At 39.9% G+C, this 20,811-nt stretch overlaps 1 protein-coding gene across 8 annotated transcripts in view; it reads right to left on the reverse strand.

The window, feature by feature from the left end:
- The window catches only part of PELI1 (pellino E3 ubiquitin protein ligase 1), a 47,150-nt gene that overhangs the window by 25,483 nt on the left and 856 nt on the right, over positions 1-20,811 (reverse strand). For 2 of the 8 annotated variants that reach the window (XM_042795960.1, XM_042795964.1), the window contains exons 2-3: positions 20,615-20,666; positions 7,151-7,309 (exon numbers count right to left, since the gene is read on the reverse strand). In XM_042795960.1, coding sequence (XP_042651894.1) covers positions 7,151-7,205 — 55 coding nt within the window. In that variant the 5' untranslated portion in view covers positions 7,206-7,309; positions 20,615-20,666. Of the gene's footprint in view, positions 1-7,150; positions 7,310-7,597; positions 7,661-20,614; positions 20,667-20,811 lie in introns of those variants that run through there. The other 6 variants (XM_042795967.1, XM_033006582.2, XM_042795961.1 and 3 more) reach the window with 5 other exon arrangements.

The raw sequence follows: 20,811 nt of genomic DNA on the forward strand, positions 1-20,811 counted from the left end.
AGCACAAAGGTTACTTTAAGCAACAACACAAGAGAACAATGGATTACTTTGCATATGCAATAGGCTTCTAATAGAGGTATATTCAAATATCTCCAGATACATTAAAAGCTGTAATGAGCAAGGTGAACCAGCTTTTACACTAATACTATTTGTATTTATACATAAACACAAAACTAACTTTTTGCACACTTAAGTTTCCATGTTAATCGCCTCCTACAGCCAGCAATTCAACCAGGACAAAGTTCAAGTATCTTCTTCACCTCCTCATGTTAGATCACCTCCCTGTTCCCAGTTTGTTACTGCTCAGAGGAAAAAAAAAACATGTTATTCTACTATATCTATATTTCCTTTATAACCCCATGGGCACCGCATGATTTAGCGTATCTAGAGAGGGGCAATACTTTACTTCCTACACTTCTAATCCAATTTGGATAAGAGGTTTGCTGCTTGTAAAAATAAACAGGCAGTTGCACTTCACCTCTATGCAGGCACTAACACCTAACAACAAAAAGGTCAATCCCAAAGAATAGTAGGAATTCAGTCGTAGGGATGCCATCCCTAAATTTTACTCCTTGGTTGAGACAGGAATCCAGTTTCTCGTTTACAGGTACTGGGAAAGAGCTGGTAGGTACCCCCTTGGTTCTTGCCTTATACACAACATTTGGCATTACTGTAACAAATACATTCTCACCAAATAAAGCCAAGGATAGAGTACCTCAATGAAGCTGTACTACTTCTATAGGGAACCACATGACTTTGGTCTGACCATATGGCCCAGTTTTAATTAAGAGCTAAGGAAACCATCATGTTTAACATTTGACTTAGAGTTGGAAGTTTAAGGTGTCCTAGTTTCAAGTTTTCAATTTGCTATGTATACAGAAAATTGTTACCTTCAAATAAGAGAAGTTATCTAGCTGAATACGGCAACTTTAAGTTAGTATAGTCTTCAGTTGCAACCAGAACTCTGATGGAAAAATATTTTCAAGTGCATGGGTCATGTAAGATACATTTTTGAAAAACACCAGAAGATATTTTTGTACCAAGATAGCAGCATGTTTGCTCTTTAAACTATCCATGCTCTCCACAGACTATTGCTTTTTGTCCTCTGAGTATGTCACTGAGGAAAGAAAAATCAGACCAAAAAAATCAAGCATATGAAGACAAAAGTAACTTTAAATTGGTAGCGTACAGGCATGCTGACAGTCACTGGGGCAGAACTCTCTTCCAGCAATAGTCAAAGTGGGCACCCATTGGTGGGTAGTGTTAAGATGTTCAGCTGGTAGTTTCACAGACTGCCCTCACATTTTCAATGATGTTCAGTCACACCACTAACCCTAATGAAATTACATTAGCAAGACAGAAATTTGACTCTTAGTAATTCTACCAGTGAGGAAAATACTCCTGAAGACAAAAAAAAAAAAAAAAAATTATATTCCTCCTTGATCCACCAAACTCAGAATTCTGTGTGAATACAAACCTTCAAGATTTGACCTAGAAATTGGAAGATTCCTAAAATTGCGGTCTGAGGACACTAATTCAGTGTATTTCTCATCATCCAATGCAAGTTTACTTATTTACTACATAATGTTCTCAAGCAAAATAGTTCAATAATTTCTTCTGAAAAAAAAAAAAAAAAACAACACACTTAAAGCTGTATCCTGGCTGGAACTCTGGTTCTCTGTACACACCAGCTCATATTTCAAAGTCACCTGAAGAAGCCTCAAAACCATGTGTAGTTCAGCAACTACAGATTGGGCTAGATTTGAATTAGCACAAGCATGAAAGAAAAATCTAAATTTCTTTCCCATTTCAGGCATTTCTCTTGACATGTAAAAGTATCTTAACACTTGCAAACTCACTTCTAGCAACTACCATGGCTTTGCACTTTGTACCTGTATGCTCTGAGAGGCAGGCTTTAAGCTGTAAGGCTTTCTCTCAAAGAAAAATTTTTTCCAGTCAGGAAATAGGAAACACCGTTGGGCAAATATACCAAAAAGAACATACAGCCACAAAAAGTCACAGTTTTGACAGCACCACAACTAAGAAATCTTAAACAGCACCAGACGATTCCGAACACAGTAGTACTTTACTTAGTTCTGAAATCAGCTTCTCATGATTTACAGCACATATTTATTAGCCAAAGTGACTGGTTAATATAATACAGACTTATTCCTTTCTGAATCTTGAGGAGGAGGTTGAGAGAAGCCTCCACTTTAACCCATGGTGTGCACTCCAGATACCCATAGAGGCTACTAATACACTACAGTTTGGGTATCTTCAAGTGCACCCCTGCATACCACAGAAACGTTAAGTCCTGTTTTTTTAGAATAGCAAAGTTAACAGCAATAATCTAGTATGGAGGAGCTGTTTCACTTCCCTTTTTTAGTCAGCCATTCAGCGCAGACTGATTCATTCCAAGAAATCCAACTCTTCACAAGTAATCTCTGCAAGTTCTTAGGGGTAGACCAGCCCTCTCAGGACTGACATTGTTTATGAACATTTCTTCAAATTACTAACAGCTGCTTATTCCGAGCCGTGCCTCCTTCACACGCATTCATAAAGGTTTGTAGAAGTCCTGCTCGCATCCAATTTGCTGCTTGTCATTAGGTACCCTCCTGCTTAAGGATGTCTCACATCACCCACTGGTGGAGCAGAAGAATGCCTTACAGCTGCAGAGGGTACAAACACTCACAGGCAACCAAGTTGGATCACATTAAGAAGTTACTACCCAGACTCAGCAGAGTTCTCTGAACACATTCAAGCTCCTGGACCAATGCAAATTCAAAGTGTTAAAAAAAAAATTAAGGAAGCCCATTCAAGTAATTAACTGTACAAAAGACATACTAAATAAACTAAAGTAGTATCAATATGGCAAAGTTAGTGTAGCAAATTTGACACTCAACCATCAGAATGAGCTTATGAAGTATTGGGCAAGTGGGACAAAGGCTATGAGTTTGTCAAGCTGATCAGCCGAGACAAATAATAATCAAGTTGCTGCCTTTATCAGCATGTATTGCCTCAATTCAACTTAGTGGTAGATATTTTATTTAGAATTTCAAAAACAAATTTTCAAGCATGCCCAGTCTCACTTCAGCAACTTCAACACCAGCTGTAGAAGTAATACATATTCTCTAAACATAAAGGAAAGAAATTACTTGCTCTGGCTTTGCAGCCACTGTTATACTTGAAGTCTTTAAAACTCTGAAGTCATTCTGTACTTTCAGCATTTCACTGATGGAAATGTGTGAATTACATGTCCCCAAAATAAACTCTGAACTATACAAATAAATACAGCACAGTCACAAGCTCCCCTCCTCTAGCGTTTTATAATACTTATTCTTTGTCTGTAAACATGACTGCTAGGACAAAAAGATGTGAGGTCAGCAGCACCTAACAACTCTGAAATGCTATCAACATTATAGAACATTTCCAAACCAACATAATGTGGAGTGTATCAGCTCCAATAAATTTATTAGTTTCTGAGGTCAAGCATTTTTCTTTTAGTAGCCACTTCCAAGCTGTTTGAGGCTTTCTTCCCTTAGTAGAAGGGAGGCACTTCATTTTAATTGCAGAAAAAATTACACCCACCCATCCCCTCCCCCCCCCCCCAAAAACCCAGTAGAAACAGTTAAATACAAAAACAGCAGTAAAAACAAGCAAATACAAGAAACCTATCTTCTAAAGAAGTCTTCACTTTAAAACCAATCTGTGACCTAAGCTTTTTATTTTGAAAGTATAGTTTAATAACATGGTGGGAAAAAACTTGTATCAGCAACAGTTGGTAAACAGCTATAGAATTTTCACCATATTTAAAATCTAATATAGTACCTATCTCATATTAGAAATAAAAAAAAAAAAAAAAAATTGCTTCAGATAAAGATACAAACATCGTAGTCAAAATGCAGGAGCGCAACCGTCGACATGAAGCTTCAGTCCTGAAAGTCGCCCAGCAAGAACCGTGAGCTAGAGCTCAGCGCCCGTGGAGCAAAGCACCACTGCTGGGAATAACTCCACGTTCCTAGTTTTGCAACAGAGCTATTTTTTACTGCTTCTGGTATTAAAACTAAGCATGCTCGTATTTGCTGGATTGGGTTTTGCAGAAGTGCAGTTACGGGCATAACTGTGTCTTACTCGTCGTAGGTCCTCCTTTAAGAACAGGGGGTACAAGTTTAGGACTTACTGGGCTTCTTTTTATATCTAGATCTGTCTTTTCAGGTCACCCTCCCTCACTCAGCAAAATTAAAAGGTTAATACAATCACAAGTAACATGATTTCCATCCCAACATCCTCACATTACTTCCCAATTCTTTATTAACAGGTTTAAACATCTGTGTTTCCCAAAGTTATAGCATGGTGGTTATTCCTTAACTTTTGATATAAGAATTCTACCTAAAATGTAAAAATTAGATTAAAAAAAAATGCTGGAATCCCAACTCCCAAACCAATACCACTATAGTTGTATACATTAAAGCAGCAAGACTTGTCTTTACCTGCAAAAATAAAGATCCAGAATACAAAAGTTAAGCAAAGATAGCAAAAGACCTAACACAAAGGAGCATTGAAATATTACAATCAAAACTCCCAGTGAAGTGGCAGCCAACTGACATCAAAGATGATAAGAAAAGCCTTCTTGTTAATTGAAAGCAACATGGAATCTCTTTCTGACCAGAAACGCATAGAGTAATCTAAAACAGCTTCAGTACACAGAAAACTGCATCCTTTGACAAAACTTCAGCCTTCTGGATAACTCCTTGCAAACTCAACATGCTCCAAAGATAGTTTCTATTGTGGCATAAATGAAGAATCTGTAATTAAACTTTAAAAAAAAAAAAAAAAAAAAAAAGAGAGAAGAAAATACTTGCAGCCTGTAAGTTTAGCCCAGACTGGAATACTGCAACAAGATCCTCTTCCTTAACTTTCTTTTTAAAGTGTGCCAAAACCATTAGTTAGAAGAATAATCTAAATAAAGCCATTGTTAAAAAAATAAAACTACATCGTACCATGGCTGGAACAGCTAAGGAACTGGTCAGGGAGGAAGGATTATTTCCTGGCACTGTAATGTGGCAACAGACTGAGTTCTCTCTCTCTTTGTATTATTATATTAAGTTTTCGAAATGTTTTGCACAAATAAAACTGAGGTTTGTAGCTCATCTGTTTAACAGATGATCAATTGCATTGAGCAGCAGGACTTTGTTTCTAGGTGTACTGTGTAAAAAAAAAAAAAAAAGCATACATACTTAGTAAGGAAAAGAAACTAAAGTCCAAATTCAGTTTTTGTTCACCTGCCAGGTCACCTTGCCAAACCTGATACCTGAGCCCAATTATGCAGGTGCAGGTAAGGATTCAACTGCATTGAAGGCAACTGAATTAACCAGCGTAAGCAAGATCGCTATCAGCCTACCTAAGCAAGACTGTACTAGAGTAGATCTGGGCTGGACGTGCAATTTAATTCACCACTCTGATTCTGGATAAGCAGACCTTCAGAATAATTAGTGCTGTCAGAGACAATGCTCAATGTCAGTTATAGTATTTAAGTTGTATAGTGTTTGTCTGAAGAGATGAAACACTCAAATGCCAGATACCTTCGAGCTTCTCAAGCCACCACCACAGCTCTTAAGGACTTACACTCCTAACTAACAGTTTGTTGCAAGTATTTTGGCTTACACACAAGTACTTGAAAGACGGTAAGTCCTCTCTGACCCACCATATTTCATTAGATGCAAACTTCCTCCAAACAGATGAGACTCTTGAGTTAATAAAACAAAGCTCTAACAGCTATACTATTAAAGCTCTGCACCATACTGTACTATCTGTTGAGCTTCACTTTGAAATGCACTGGCAGATTAAATAACTCTGAAATAAGAATTCACTCATGATAGAAACTTGACAGAAAATCGTGAGGTACAGTGGAATAGACAGCTGATCAGAAAGTAAAATAAATATACAGCATGAATTCAAGTCAGCAAACTCACGTGAAATAAATAATGGAGTGTCTTCTATACTTAAAATGTTTCGAGTTGTTAATCACCAATACTGACTGCTCATAACCAGTTTCAAGACTTTGGCAGTTGAAGCAAAAATAGCAGCCATTGAAGTACCGATACTTTTGATCATGAAAAACATTATAATGATTAGCATCTCATGCCAGTTTGCTCCAAACCCCCGAGATGTAAAATAAAACTGTAAACATCTTCAAAGTTATATGCCAAGAGTCTTCTCACTATTAATCACAGCCGTTGCACTTGAGGTTGTACTCTCAATTTCACTAGCATTAACTTGGGATGAAAACTGGTCCAAGCAAGCAAAAGTTGATGTTCTCACAACACTACATTACTACTTCAGTGCAAGCAATAGTCAGAAGAGGCAGCAGCTGTTGTCCTCAGACCAGAGAGCTAAGGAAAAAGAACAAGCCACAGATACATTCACAGGCAAAGCTACAGAAAGCAATCGAAGAATTTTAAGCCTACCACATCAGAAGGGTATACAGTCAGTCTAATGACAAAATTTAAGACACAGCTCCCTGAACCTCTTAGCAAACTCCTGTGATGTTTCTCTCAAGTTAATGAGAAAGTCAGCTCATGGAAAAACTCTGGTCAGCAAAGAAGGGTGCAGGGCTGCACAAGTCAGATCTGGGGAGCGGATGTGTGCGCACAGGCCAGGGAGATGAGAGGGAGAAGGCATTGCTCTCATCAGGCAGTAAATATTACATCAGCTCAGAGCCTCAGGAAACAGCCTTCAGTAGAAATCCAACATTACTGCATGAGAAAGTACAATTTGGTACAGCTTAGAAGGCATCTCTCTAATGTAATCATCTGCAGTTTTGTAAAAGCTGAGGGTGGCTGCTGTAGAGCGATGCGGTCCAATGAACAACTTAAAGCACTCTCCACTTACATTAAAACAAACAAACAAACATTCAGAGAATACCACTACAGTCAGTAACAGCAAGACAATTCTAATAGTTTGTATTGTTCTACACTTGCAGCAACTAATCTCAATCAAAATCTTAAAGAAGTAAATAAAAAGGTCTATTTTAAGGGAATTCTAGAAGTAGTTACTGAATTTTCTCTTCGAATTTTTCATCTAGAGGGGAAGTTCAGGTGAAAGCAGAAAAGTTTGTTCTCTTAGAGCAATTGTGTAGATGTAAACTCACCGTGTCCAAGAACCATGAGATTGTAACCGCACTTCCACTTGGATTTACGATACATAATCAAAAGCCACACTCGCAGAGGGAAAATGACCTGTTGATGGTGGCTGTCAACAATGGGTTCAGATCAGTTAGCTGCTAGTGCAGACAGGACATTTTTCAACACTGTGAGAGAAAGTCAGAGCAAGACCATATGGTTAAGCCCCATCCACATCAGCACCAAACAGCTAGCATCAGCAACTGAGAACTGTCTGCTGGGAGAGGCAGAGGTGGGAAGTCTACCTGTTGCTCACAGCCACTGTAAAGACTGCTTTCATAGACATTTACCAAAGCTGGCTCAGTGTCTACTGGACTAAATGCATTTTGAGAAAAGCATGAATAACACGTCTTTGAAGACAGCATATAGTCTTGGGTCCAGTCAGTATACCTAGTGCAGAGGAATGCAATACTCACTTGTTCAAAATTATTCAAGGAATTCAGTTGCCAGTCAGTTGGTTTCAGCACGCTCAAGATTTACTGAAATTTAAGAACATGTTCTGGAATTATACTGGATAAGTCTAAGTTTTACATTTACAGAAGACTGACAGTTGCAGGTAAGCATTAGACAAGTATTGTCAGCAGACACCCTGTCTGTATGCTATCCAAAACCATGCAAAATAAAGGGATGAAAGAGCTGGCTTTAACTTCAAAGTACTTTTGAGTAGGGGGAGCTGGACCAGATGATCTCCAGAGTTCCCTTCCAAAATAAATGATTCTATTAATTGACAAACCCGGCCACTAGTGCAAAGGCATGAGCTTTGCATGCAAAGGCAGAAGCACTGCATCACAGAACTATTATTTATCACCTATTCTGACTGGCAGGTATGCCTGCACTTAATTGTTACCACTAGCATATAGCAGGGTGCATTCTGTAGTTAAACAACTTCAAGGCAGCATAAAATACCACTGCCTGCAAAAGCAGCAGTCCTGCATGCTGCCCTGCATTTAGAAGACATAAGGTTTTTGTATAACCACGGTGTCCACAGATTCATGCCCCAATCTGTTTCTCAATTGGATTTCATAGGTTTCACACGTGCATCTGAACACAGGACAGGAACAGAGAGCTGAGACCACCTTTCATATAGTGGACTTTGTGTTCATTTCGAGAAAAATAGCAAAATTATATATTTTTAAATGCATGGACTAATTAATAGTGACATGGCAGAAAACAGTTTGCTCCTGAGCAGTACTTAAAAGTAGTGTTTAATCTTGAAAAACAAGGGAACATAACTACTCCTATTCTTATATTTGAAGCTAATTCTGTTTTCTTTATACTCGCTCTTCTAGTCAACTTATTTTGTTCCTTTAGGTAACAAAAGCTACATTCATCAGCAAAAGACAGCTTAGTACAGTAATAATCTTGTTAGCATGCATATTGAGTTAATACTCCGCTTATATGAAGTTTGAAAATTAAGCTGGAAAACAAGCACAGTAACAGCAACAAACTAAAAATTTCAATTCTGTCTCAGTTACAAAAGCACACTTGCAACAACCTTTTGTTCTGTCTTCATCAGGTTTAGTCATTTCCTGTACATTTCTCCGTAGCACCATTTTTCTATTACAGCTTTTGCTATGCTTGGGGGCTATAAGGAACTGAAGGAATTAACGGCTCAAATATTCATTGACACAGAAAACTTTGACAAGTTGTGGCCTTTGTGATTAGTCTAAGGAACGCCAGGTGAGGAAGCGTGGAGTGTACTGAAGAATGCAATGGCTTCAATCCCTTGCAGTTGTATTGCCAAACTCCTTAGATAAGCCTCAAAGGGGGGTAATGTGGACTGAGTGAAACCATATGTTCAGGTTAAAGGACTGGTAAGAGAGATAAATAACCAGCACGAGAATGACCTAAGCAAAAACTGAGGAAAAAATAAGGGGGGGGGAGCATGACCACTGACTCAACTGACAAGGGGGTTGGTGCACCCCATTCCCCTGCAATGCATGGGCAGGACCCATGTTCCACCTTTTCCTCATCTCTCATGGTAAAGAGTTCATGGAATACCTGCCTCTTTTGGTATAGTATGCTAATCAGCTGATAAAGATAAGCTTAAAAGATGACAGAAAACTTTGCTATGTGTGCACCCACCGCCCAAGATAACCTGACCTGAGACAATGCTGGGACCTGGGTGACAAACCAGAGTCTTTTCCACTCTCTGTTCTTTCCTTTCCTGTCTTTCTTACAGATTTATCAATAAGAGATCACGTTGATTACTATCCTTTTCCAAGTTTAAGTTGTTTCTACTGCAAGTAGAACATTTTAACTGGTCGTTTGGTGCTGTTTCACCTTAATTTAACCCAAGGGGATCACAGAACCTTTACAACACCCTGGGCTTCCAGTCCAGGTAGCACAACAGAGACCTAGGACTTTGGACAACTTGAGAGACAAGAAGACAAGCACTGTTAGTCTACTTGGTTCGGTGGCATGATGTAGCACCAATTCTTCTTATGAGGAATGACACCAAGATAAAAATTACCAAAACACCTTTGGGAGGAAAAAATGAGGCACAGTTTGTCTGCTAACATTAATGAAAGTTATTTCCATAACCAGTTGCTACAATAAAACTTGGGGTATACTAACATTAACACATCCTGGGGTCCAGTTTCAAAAAGTCTTCTACCAATAATTCTTCCAAGTTGGTTATTTGGTTGCATGCTGGGAAAGAATCTTCTAGCTCTGCCTGGCAAAGGTAAGCTGCAGAAACTGAACAAGCCCCAACAGAGACTCCAGCAAGTGTGCTAAATTGGAATGAGAAGACAAGTGGAGGACAGAAAATACAGTCTCTGAAGACTGTGGGACAGTATCTGAAGATTGCCAAAGCTTAAGTAATGCTTCCGAAGACTAATCGCCATCCTCGAGACAGAGTAGAGTCTGAACTGTAAACTATGGCTGAGGACTGGACAACTGAAATTAGACTTGAACACCACACTCAATCCTTCAGCATAAGAGTTAGGCCTAACAAAAAACAGAGTACCATGGTTAAGCCTGCAATGAAGACTGACTAGGAATTCCCACATACTTCAATTACAATAGTGACTACTAATAGCGAGTGTAGAAGTCCTTGGGATTTTAAGTATCTATGTATCAAGAGACATCTCTTCCCCACTTTGATGCATGTCTTTGAAGAGCTGAGCAACTTTATTCTGGTAACACAAGCAGAAACCAAAACAGCCTGTCATTTAATAAAAGGAGGTTCAGCAGGAGTAAAAGAAGTGGGGGGAGGGAAAACTCCACCAAGTGCCATTGCTCTTCCACACCACCACAATGGAAGGGAATCCTGCTCCACTCAGGGCTGTGAGCCACCTGGCCAGAAGCCATGCTTATGCACAGCTACTTGGCCCTGAGGGTTGAAAATAAAAGATGAACAGCCAAATATGAGGCCAACAGACACAGCTGTCAGGCAGGGATCAGCAGACCCAATGACTGTAGCATTATGAATGCTCCAGCCCATGTTGGTGGCCTGTTTTGCACTATACCCTATTCTTTCCCTCAGTTATTTCCTTCCGCTCTTTGTCTACCTACTGTAACTCCTACTTGTGCTCTGTTTCTCTCCCCTACCTCTTCCCTTTTTTGTCTCTTCAGAGTCCAAGGTCTTACAGGCAGACTTCTATTCATACATCATACAAGCACTGCAAAATAAAAGTTCACAGTTTTTGGTATGTTTAGCTGATTGTAACAGTCCTTTACCATCTCAGATTTTTATAAAATTCAAGTTTCTTAAATGCCAGTTGATGGATTCTGTTTATAATGCTATCCTTAGTCACAGCATGTCAGTATTAAACACAGGAGTTAAAAAATAATGTAGTGTGCTGATTTAGCGTCTATAAGGGGGGAGTTTGGCCACTGCAGAGACGTCTGATCTACAGCTCTCACTCACATAAACAGTCCCTAGCCACACAAATAAAGACTGTCAAGATCCTTCCCCAAATTCCTGCAGGGAAAAGAAATTAAAACGATAGCAGATTGGATGGAACAGCTCTAAGAAAAATCAATAATGGTAGCTGTAAAATCTAAAATTAAAGTAAGTCTGGTTTTGATGCTTTCAGTACACACAGTACATTAAATTTGGCATAAGCCCAATGGAACATAGAGTACTTGTGGACAATGTCTGCCAAGAGCTAGAAATACGGCACTTAGTCTTTAAAGAACAAACAGAGAGCCTCAGACCATTTCTACTTTATGCATCTGAAAAAAAAAAAATTAAATCAAGGTGATCTTTCTGAGGGAACATTTGTATTAAATCTAATTGGTGTGCTTTGTGCAATACTGAATTGAGCATCTGCTGATTGGCAGAGAATCGGTATTTGTCATTTTATAATCCATTCCACTTGGGACAAAGGTTACGAACAGATGTTATACCTCCCTATAATTCCAAATCACTGTCTTCCTCCTTAGCATCAGGCTTGTGTCTCAGATAAGCTCTGTACCTGGTCCTTGGTCACGGTGGTACTTCTAAACATCTGACACAGTGGAAGCAGAAGAAAGAAATGGGAAGCATGAACTCAGGAAATTCACGTTACACTATCAGTTTTTTCACCCACCTTCACATTTGTTGGTACTTCATTAGTTCACATGCCTTGGAGCAGAGTAAAATTTGATTAGTAACTGAATACTAATTCACATTTCTGTAGCAGCCTCTAAACATCAGCAAATTAAGCATCAAAACACCTGTGAGTTCCTTACCTGTATTAAAATAAGGAGGGAGGAAAAAAAAAAAAAGGGGGGGAGGGGGGAGACAAGCCTAACGCCCATCTGGGGCTTTGGAGACATCATCCATCATCCTCTCCCCGCCACCTCCCCGTACGCTGAGCTCCTAGTTGGACAGGAGAGTGGAGGGCAATCCTGGCTTTGTTAGGTTTCCTGCTGTTATACACGGGAGGGCTTACACATCCTTCCCCCCCATAACCCCCAGGGATTCGGGAAGGAACACATCCCCCTCCTGTCTTTAAGGCCAGTTCGAGGGGCTGGCCCAGAAGAATCGCAGCCCCAGCACTGCCTTGGGAAACTGGAGAGCAAAAGGAAACAGGCGATGCTACGTTTGACATATGTCCAGAGCAAGGCAAGAAACTTCTCATGCCATCTCACTCTCCATGTAAGCCAAGCACTATCTAGATCTCTAAAACTGGTACTTCTTTATGACTGGGGTTTTGAAATATACAGCAAAATGGCCAGATAAATCTGACTGTTAATCCTCCTCAGTAACAGCTATAAAATATCAGCCTGCCTACAATACTTGCTATTGTGGGCTCTAAGAGACCGAAAGACACTTGCTACGCATGCTTACTGATATGATAAGCAAGCTCTTGAACTTTCTCTGCAACTGGTCCCTCTTGGCTTTAAGGTAAAAGGGAAGGGTTAAGTCTTCACACATCTTTTTGATCAGGCTCCTATCTCTGCTCCTGTTTAGACACTGCCAACTTAAACAAGCTCCTCCCCAAGGCTACAGTAAGTGAAGGATTGCAGGAAAAATGCTTGTAACACTTTCCATTCAGAGGTAGGAGTTTCCCTTGCTAACTATGCATATCTCAGAACAGTGCAATATGAATAGTTATTTCAATGAGGATAAAAATTTAATAGTATATATATATTGGCATAGAAATTCAAAAGCAGTTGCTATACCTAAGTCTTACAAGTGGCTTATAAATGCCTTGTAAGCCCCCACATTTTACTGCAGCATCCTGGCTTTTCTCAGTCAGCAGCGAGAGGTACAAGGCTCTACTCTATGTTCACATCTGTTGCTCAGGAAGCCTCAGACAAAGCTAATACACTGGCCACAGTACTGACTGTAAAAATATGCACACGTGCAAGAAAAAAAAAAATATAAAAATAAAAGCTACTCATGCATTTTTCTGTTTGCATGATCAAGTTGAGTTCCTCAACTTTAGCAGGTGGCTGACCGCCTCAACAAAATAATGCATCACTTCTTTCAAAAAACAGAAGAACACCACCATCCAGCTGCTACCCTCACCGCAGCACACTCTCCAGCACCCTGCAACAACCTTGAGCAGTTTACAGAAACCATAACCAACAGGCAATAACTCATGCTGCACCAAAAGGGAAAGCTCTACTGGAACGGTATTTCACATCCATCACATATAGCACCAATGCTAAAATACTAAAACAATTGGTGTGGGCTATCAGCAGCTTAGCAATTACCTTATTAACAAACAAAAAAAAAATCTCACAGAACAGAGATTCAGTATGATAGATCCACGTACCACAGGAATCAAGAGATGACTTGGCCATGAAAGTCATCTAAGCACAAAGCAGTGATCAATTCTCTTTAAATTAATATGCATTACAAAATAATTTGTCTTAAACTTGGTCTGCTAATCCCAGGGTATGAAGTGCACCATTACATATACATATGGTTTATTTATATGTATACAAAAACACAGTGGTTTAACTCTAAGAGATGCAGGGACAGCAGATGGGAGCAGGAAGCAGTCCTTATCTAAAGAATCAGCACTACCATCACAAATTTGCCTAAACATTATCACACGAGAAAAAGAACAGATGAAACACTCCAAGAGCCTACTTTTGGGCCTTCTGCTTCTCTGCACTGCCCATCTGAAAAGCTGAAAAAAAAGTTCAGATATTTTCACTGTTAAACAGCAGTTTTTACTGATTGTCCCCATAAATTTCAGGGAATTTGAGCTGGATCTCTCCCAGCTCTTTGCTGAAGGTACATTAAACAAATATCCCTTTAACACACACAAATAGCAGGTGAAGTTAACCTGTTACCACAATGACTCATTTTACAGTTTGACTATTATCTTCTCCCCTCTAACTACTCAACTTCTACGCATTTTAACATCACAGTGCCAATTAAACAGAACCTATATCCAACATGAGAATAAGCTGGAAACATTTTCTGCGTAAAAATAGAGATGGTCTTTACATGTGGCTTTAATCCATTCTTTTACAGCAGAAGACAAAAGAGTAAGCCACTTGAATATACCAAATTGTTAAAAAGTGTATAGCCAGCGCTATTCTTCCTCCCCTCCAGTCCAAGTTTACCAGCCTCATCTGTGTTGGCCATTCAAGCCTTGGTTGTGTCCTAGAGCTAAGACTGGGCCACCTGCCACTCAAGCACAGAAGACAGATTATACTAGAGTATATCTAGTTTAAGGAAAAATATCCCCTAGGAAGCTGTGCATGGACAGCAAATTAACTCATCTTTGTGTGGAGTTCTGAAAGTGGCATTCCTAAATCTGGCACCAAATTACCATCAAAGTTTAAGCATGAAGATGGAAATAGCAGTACTGACTGAACAGCCCCTATCTCTGGTTTCCCATGCACAAACCGTCAACAGTTCTGGTTTCCTACCCATGGGGAACTCTCCCAGTTTCTATCAGAAGACTTTGACATCCTTAGTGGCATGTTACATTTTATTTCATAAATTCAAAATGGAGTGCTTGCCCAGCAGAAAGGAGCCAGACCCAAGAGGAAGCAGATAACCCTTAGCTAATGTCATAGGTAGGGTAAGAACCCTGTATGCTCTTTCACTGTATACCAGAAGTCCAAAGTCATCTTCTGCTAGCCTTTAAATACAGCAGCAATCTAAACACAGCAACTCAAATACCTACATGCATTTATTTTCTTCCATGTTGAGCATTCCTTAGAGTATTTAAAGTGGCTGGCGAAAAAAGCAAATCAAGCCAAACAAAGAAAAAATACGTTAGTGGGAAATGGCGGAACTGACATATTTTTAGAATTAGCAGTTTATCCCAAGAGGTGCATTAAAGAAGGAAAATGAGCAACAAGTTCTTTAAAAGGAAGTAAATTACTTTATAGTAAGCCTCCATGTGTGATGCGTTTTTGGATTTTTCCCCCTAACCTCATACCAAATAAATAGTTCAGCTACATATGACATGACAAAAGAACCATTACTCATTTTCCCAGCTGAACCCTGCGTTAAACCACGATTAAGGTAATATTTATTCTTGTAAAAATATTGCACTGAACTATAACTGCTTCAGATAAGTGCAAAAAGTATCAAGGTAGCATCAGACAAAAATCTGAGTATCCCTATTAACACTTAAGAGGAGCCTTGAGATTTCTTAGCAGGAATTCTTCAGGGACCACTTTTATCATTTAACATGAATAACTTGTCTTAGGACAAAGAAAATACAGATGAGGTACTCAAGTTTGTACGGTTTCAAAATCAAGTCTTTACTATTGTAATACTTTTGATACTCTTTAAAATCAATACTATTTAATACTATTAAAAGCTGAAGGAACTGAGGGCAGGGAAAGTGGGCACTCTGAGGCAGATCCGTAACTGTCAGAGAGATGATCTTAACACAAGCAAAGGAACTACAAACACATGAAACCCTAAACCTCATTCTGCGACTAGTTTCATGTTGTCTTGCAGCATCCCAACGGACTTGATGGTTAAGTGGGCCATATGTACAGGCTGCATAGGCACACTAGTTCCCATACCTAAAGCCCACGGTTCCAACTAGGTGCTTCACGTGCTGCCCCAGCCGTTGCTGATTGCTTCTTAGGCAAAGATGACCAGCTAGATGGAAATGTTTCAAACTAGATCTAACCCAGAGATGCCAGTTTGGCTGCCCTGATCCAAAGAACAATTAACACATTCATGTTGTTGACCCAGGTCAAGGGGGTTACCATCCTAGAGGACAAGCTGGCAGAAGGGAGGGAGAAACTAACTCAACAGCTACTACTTTCCAGTTGCTTGCTACTCTGTTCAGACAAACCACCAGACAATTAAGCAGGAGCACTGAAGAGGCAAGCAGGACAGGATGAGATGCTCAAACCAGATAGATCACTAAGTTTGCTCTCACTGTGCCTCCAGAAACTCTTGCAGGCCTTGAGCTCCACCAGTACCAACGGCAAATCTTGGTAGTCGTCTTAACAGAAAACAAGTCAGTCCCTTCAAATTTGATCTCTATCCCCCCACCTCGCCCATGAAGTAAAGAAAATAGTATCCTAGCTCAGGAAGGAGTATTTTCAAGCGTAATGAAGCCCAAAGGATTATATAGTTGCAGAAACATTTCATACTTGAAATACAAGCAGCTAAGTACATCCAGGCAGATGGATCAATTGACAATGGAAGCAAAAAAAAATTGATGGTGGTCTACTTAAAGACCAATTTGGCTAGGCAGGGTTTTGTTTGTTGTTTTCCTTGGTTTGGGCTGTTTCTTTTTTTTTTTTTCCATCTTCTCTTCAAGTTTTAGCTCAAATAAACTACCCCCCCCAAAGAATCTTAACCAACTTGCTCTAATCCCATGTTTTGCAAGTATCTACAAAGCATTTTTTGCTATAGCCCACTCAAAACCTCAATCGATCCACAGAACAGCATTCTCTAGTAGCTATTCATATTAACCTAATAATAATTAGAAGAATATTCTGTAGATCACTTCTGCTTTAAGTCTGCTTCATTTCATCTTTTTCCTACCTTCCTTGCTGTTCATTTCTGTGCTATGCTATAGGCTTGTCTACAATGCAGAGCCTCAGACACGACAGCAAATGTTACAGACCCACAAATGGAAATACAACGTTTAGTGACAAAAGTTTTTCTGCCAAAACAGTCATGCTTATCTCCCTGAATACCGAATATGTAAACTAACAGGCTGACAAAAGTGCTCTATCAGCAAAAGCTTGCCAACATCTGGGTCTTTGATTAACTTTTGTCAACTAGATGGTGCAATTGCTTCCCCCAATACATACCTGCCCACGCTATCTAATACAGCCCAACCTGCATCTCTTCAGCCCAAACATCTCTGTATTATTAAAAAAACCCTTTTCCCGTAAGGAACACTTTTCTCCCTTCTAAAAACACATTTATGCAATTAATCTGCTATAAGTAGGGTCGGCACAGAAAAACATCTGGTTGACATAGCTGGATAGCCAACATTGAGGGAGATCAAGAGCATTCTGAGCCAGCATGACACGTATCCAGTCTTCTCCAACATACTCTACTGGTGAACAAAGAAAGTACTGCAACGGGAGTGTGAATTGAACAAATCCTATTCCCAACAAGAATATAATTACAGAACCAGAGTAAGAGGTTTTGACTGCTCCTACTCTGACAACTGCCATATACCTTCAATTAGAAGAGTAAAATTATAGGACACTCCCGATCCTGAAACCACAACCAGAAATACACTGCAAGGTTCAGTCCACTCTGCTTTCGAGTACATGAGATTCGAGCCCAAAATTCAGCATTTATATAAGTACGTACCATGGGTGGCAGTCAAGTCATTATGATTGAATTCAGCAGCATGGATTAAGAAAGAAAATCAGCAGATTAACTTTTCCTACCTATACATGAACCGAACTGTGCTCCTGAATGTCAGGGACCTGGAGGATACAATCAGTCTTTAACCAAACACTTCCATCCAGGCACTATGTTCAGTCTGAATCAAATGAGCTGCTGCCTAGTTCACACTTGAGCCCACCTCCCAAACACCATCTCTCACAGCATTTACACCTAGCATGCCAGCCAGGAGGTGTTGCTGGAGCAAGACTGATATCGATGACCACCTACCTTCAGCACGGGACAACAGACCTTTCCTCTAGAGCCTGTAGTTTCCAGTCAACTATTTTACATCCATTCATGGCTACAGGGTTATTCCAGAAAGGTCATTTTGAGCAGCTAGCAACATTCAGTCCTCCAAATCACAACATGGGTCAGCAAAAGAAGTCCATGACATCGGGCTCACCTAGGTAGCCCATAAGCCACGCGCTCACTCATACAAAGCACCGAAGTACCTCTTCCTACTTGAAGCAAGATCTCCCTTTCAAATCAATATAAATCTAGGATACTTGGAAAAGAACGTATTCATAGTACAAGGCTGTAATTTTTCTGTAAATCAAGGCTATTGTCAATTGTTTTTACTGCTTTTAGGAGAAAGCAGCAACAGGGTAGACAGAGCTTGCTTTTTTTTTTTTTTTTTTTTTAAGTTTAAGGATGATTTCTAACACGCCAAAGAACTTTAATCTTTTTTTAACCTGGAAGACAGGTTTCTGAATACATCAGTTCAAACATTATAAACAAGAAGCACTTACAATTTCTTGTGACTACTAATTGCCGCATCCACTGCAAGACATAAAGGCCACAAAGAACATGCCACAAAGCTACCCTACTGCCCCAGCTGCCCAACTGGAGAGCCTACAGCAGCACAGGGACAGGAAAAATCCATCCCACCAGCTGCCCACCGCCTCCTGGGAGACACAGAGCCACTTCAGCTTTGCCCAGCTGACACGATTTGCACCTCAGGGGATCAGAACTGAATTGCTATTTTACCTTTTTCCCCACGAATCTTTCCATCCAGGTAGGCTAACTGGGCCAGATTAGGGATACAATATTAATTTCAGTAGAATCGGGGGACTACAGTAGGAATATGAAATCTACTGGTGCATCATGTTAACCAGTAGATTGAAAGGAAACAAACTAGATCAGATGGAAACATGCTTACTTTTTTCCACTAAAACTTTCTCAACAGTACTTAGCGGTGCTCGACCTACTTCCTACACCATCTCTGTGCTGTCACTTCCTCTGACAGTTTGTCAGCATGCTTGTGAATCTGGCGACTGAGGAGGGAAAGTATGGGAAGCAAGGGAGCTGGACCTTTTCCTCTCAATGCCGCCTACAATCAGAACTTCTATGATCTAACCAGCAAGGTACACAGTGACCAGCTAGCAACAAGTACCTCCAATCACTGGCATCCTGCAGGAATTCCTAATCAACTGTGTAATTTCATTTACAAGTATGCACTTAAAGGTGACTGATTTCTCATGAAACACCCTCATACTTCCTTTTTTTAGCTCAGGGCATGGATTAGCATCTACAAACAACTCTGGGTTTTCTGCTTTCCTGTATTCCAGAGTTCCTATCTGAGAAAACATTTTATATCAAAATATACTTGTAATTAGTTCCTTCCAAATGAATAAGTTTTAAATACCATTGGCTCCAAGCAGATGATGTTCTATTTTGCATGTGCAAACACAGAGTCCCTAGCTATAAATCCTGAAGTGAAAAAAATCCCGTTTTCCATGCCTGGTTTCTTAAGAGAAAGCAGTATCAGTATCAAAATACAAAACATGCCTGTAGCAGATAGACTTTATACTAAGTTCTGCTTTAACTGAAAAACTAGTAGTTACTCAAAATTTTAATTTCCAAGGTGAACACTAGCCTGGTGACCTGCTGCACTGTGAAATACATTTCAGTGTTTAGTAAGAACAGAAATACTCATTAGGCACACTTCACAGGACTGTACTCAGCATAACATAGGTGCTCCTACAAGTTTAATTAATTTGAAATAAGATATGTTTAAGCTTACGGTACCCAGTAAGTGTGTGTATACTCAACTAAAACGCATTCCTGAAGCCTCCTGCTTGGCCATTCATACAGAGTTAGGACACAAATCTCACGCGGCACTAAAAGGGTCTAATTTTCCAACTACAAGTGCTCAATTTTCTACTAACTAGGCTTTTTCTCGGGGGGGGAAGGAGGACAGGGGAGAGGGGGAGTGTCCCGTGCAGACACCTGAACTTTGGCATTACATTACTCACTCCAAAATTGTCGGCCTAAAACATTACAAAGCCACACAGACAGCGCAACGATACATGCAAATTAAAATCTGGGAAGCCTGTTCGACTGAAGCTTTCATCTCCACTAACCTACCAGTGCTTTTCAGCACAAAAAGTGACAGAAGATGTATCATCAACAGGTCATCTGGCTGCCTCTTTGTTAAAAAAAAAAAAAAAAAAAAAAAAAGCTGCTGAACAGAAACCGGAAACAGCCTTTTTCCCCTCAGCTCTCCCCCAGCCCCCCACACACATTCAAAATGGAAAAAATAAACCCAGCGTCCTTCAGATGCAGAACTGCCAGCTCTGTCTAGCTGAAATGCTTTGTAATTTTACTAGCCAAGTAGTGTGTTTTCAAGGCAGCAGCACCCCAACAAAAACAAATCGGTGGCTTTTAAAAGGTAAGGCCAGAAACACAATCATTACAGCTAGACTGCTTTTTGCTTGCATGTATTCTAGAAGCTGCATTTTGCAGAGGTGAAGTAGCTGCAGTTTTTGAGGAGGTAGTTAAAATAAAAACAAAGGGGAAAAAAAAAAAAAAACGAAACAAGTTTTCAGAATAAAAACACAACTGCTTTAAAATATCCTCCTTAAGAGGCAACAGTTATTCAGCTGAGAACACAACTACTCTTCCACTCCCCTGTCTTTTAAAAAAAAAAAAATCTTCTCCATGGCTGTGACAGGCAGAATGTCCCCCTGCTATTAGCCCTTCCTGAAACCGCATTATTTAACTATGTGGAAAAAAAAAAAAAAAGTCAAAAGAAAAACCCGACGAAAGTTGCGCTGGTTGGGAGGCTGCTCACAAAAGAGGCAAGGCTGAGGATACAAGAAAGAAACCTTCACCCAAGAAGCTTAAAATTAAAAAAGACACAACTTACCTACCGGCTATCTGGATTCTTCTGGAGTAAAACAACATCAAATTTAGACGAGCTACGGGAAAAAAAAAGAAGCAAGCTTTCCCACCAAGATTTTGCAGGTTAACAACAACAAAACAAAATCCCCCTTTGTTTTGTATTCCCCCGCCTGCGTGCTGCTCCCATTCAACGCTCCGGCATAGGGGGCTGCGATAAATGGA

Source organism: Tyto alba, unplaced genomic scaffold, assembly GCF_018691265.1.
Source record: "Tyto alba isolate M040663 unplaced genomic scaffold, T.alba_DEE_v4.0 Super-Scaffold_22, whole genome shotgun sequence".
Taxonomy (NCBI): Eukaryota; Metazoa; Chordata; class Aves; order Strigiformes; family Tytonidae; genus Tyto; species Tyto alba.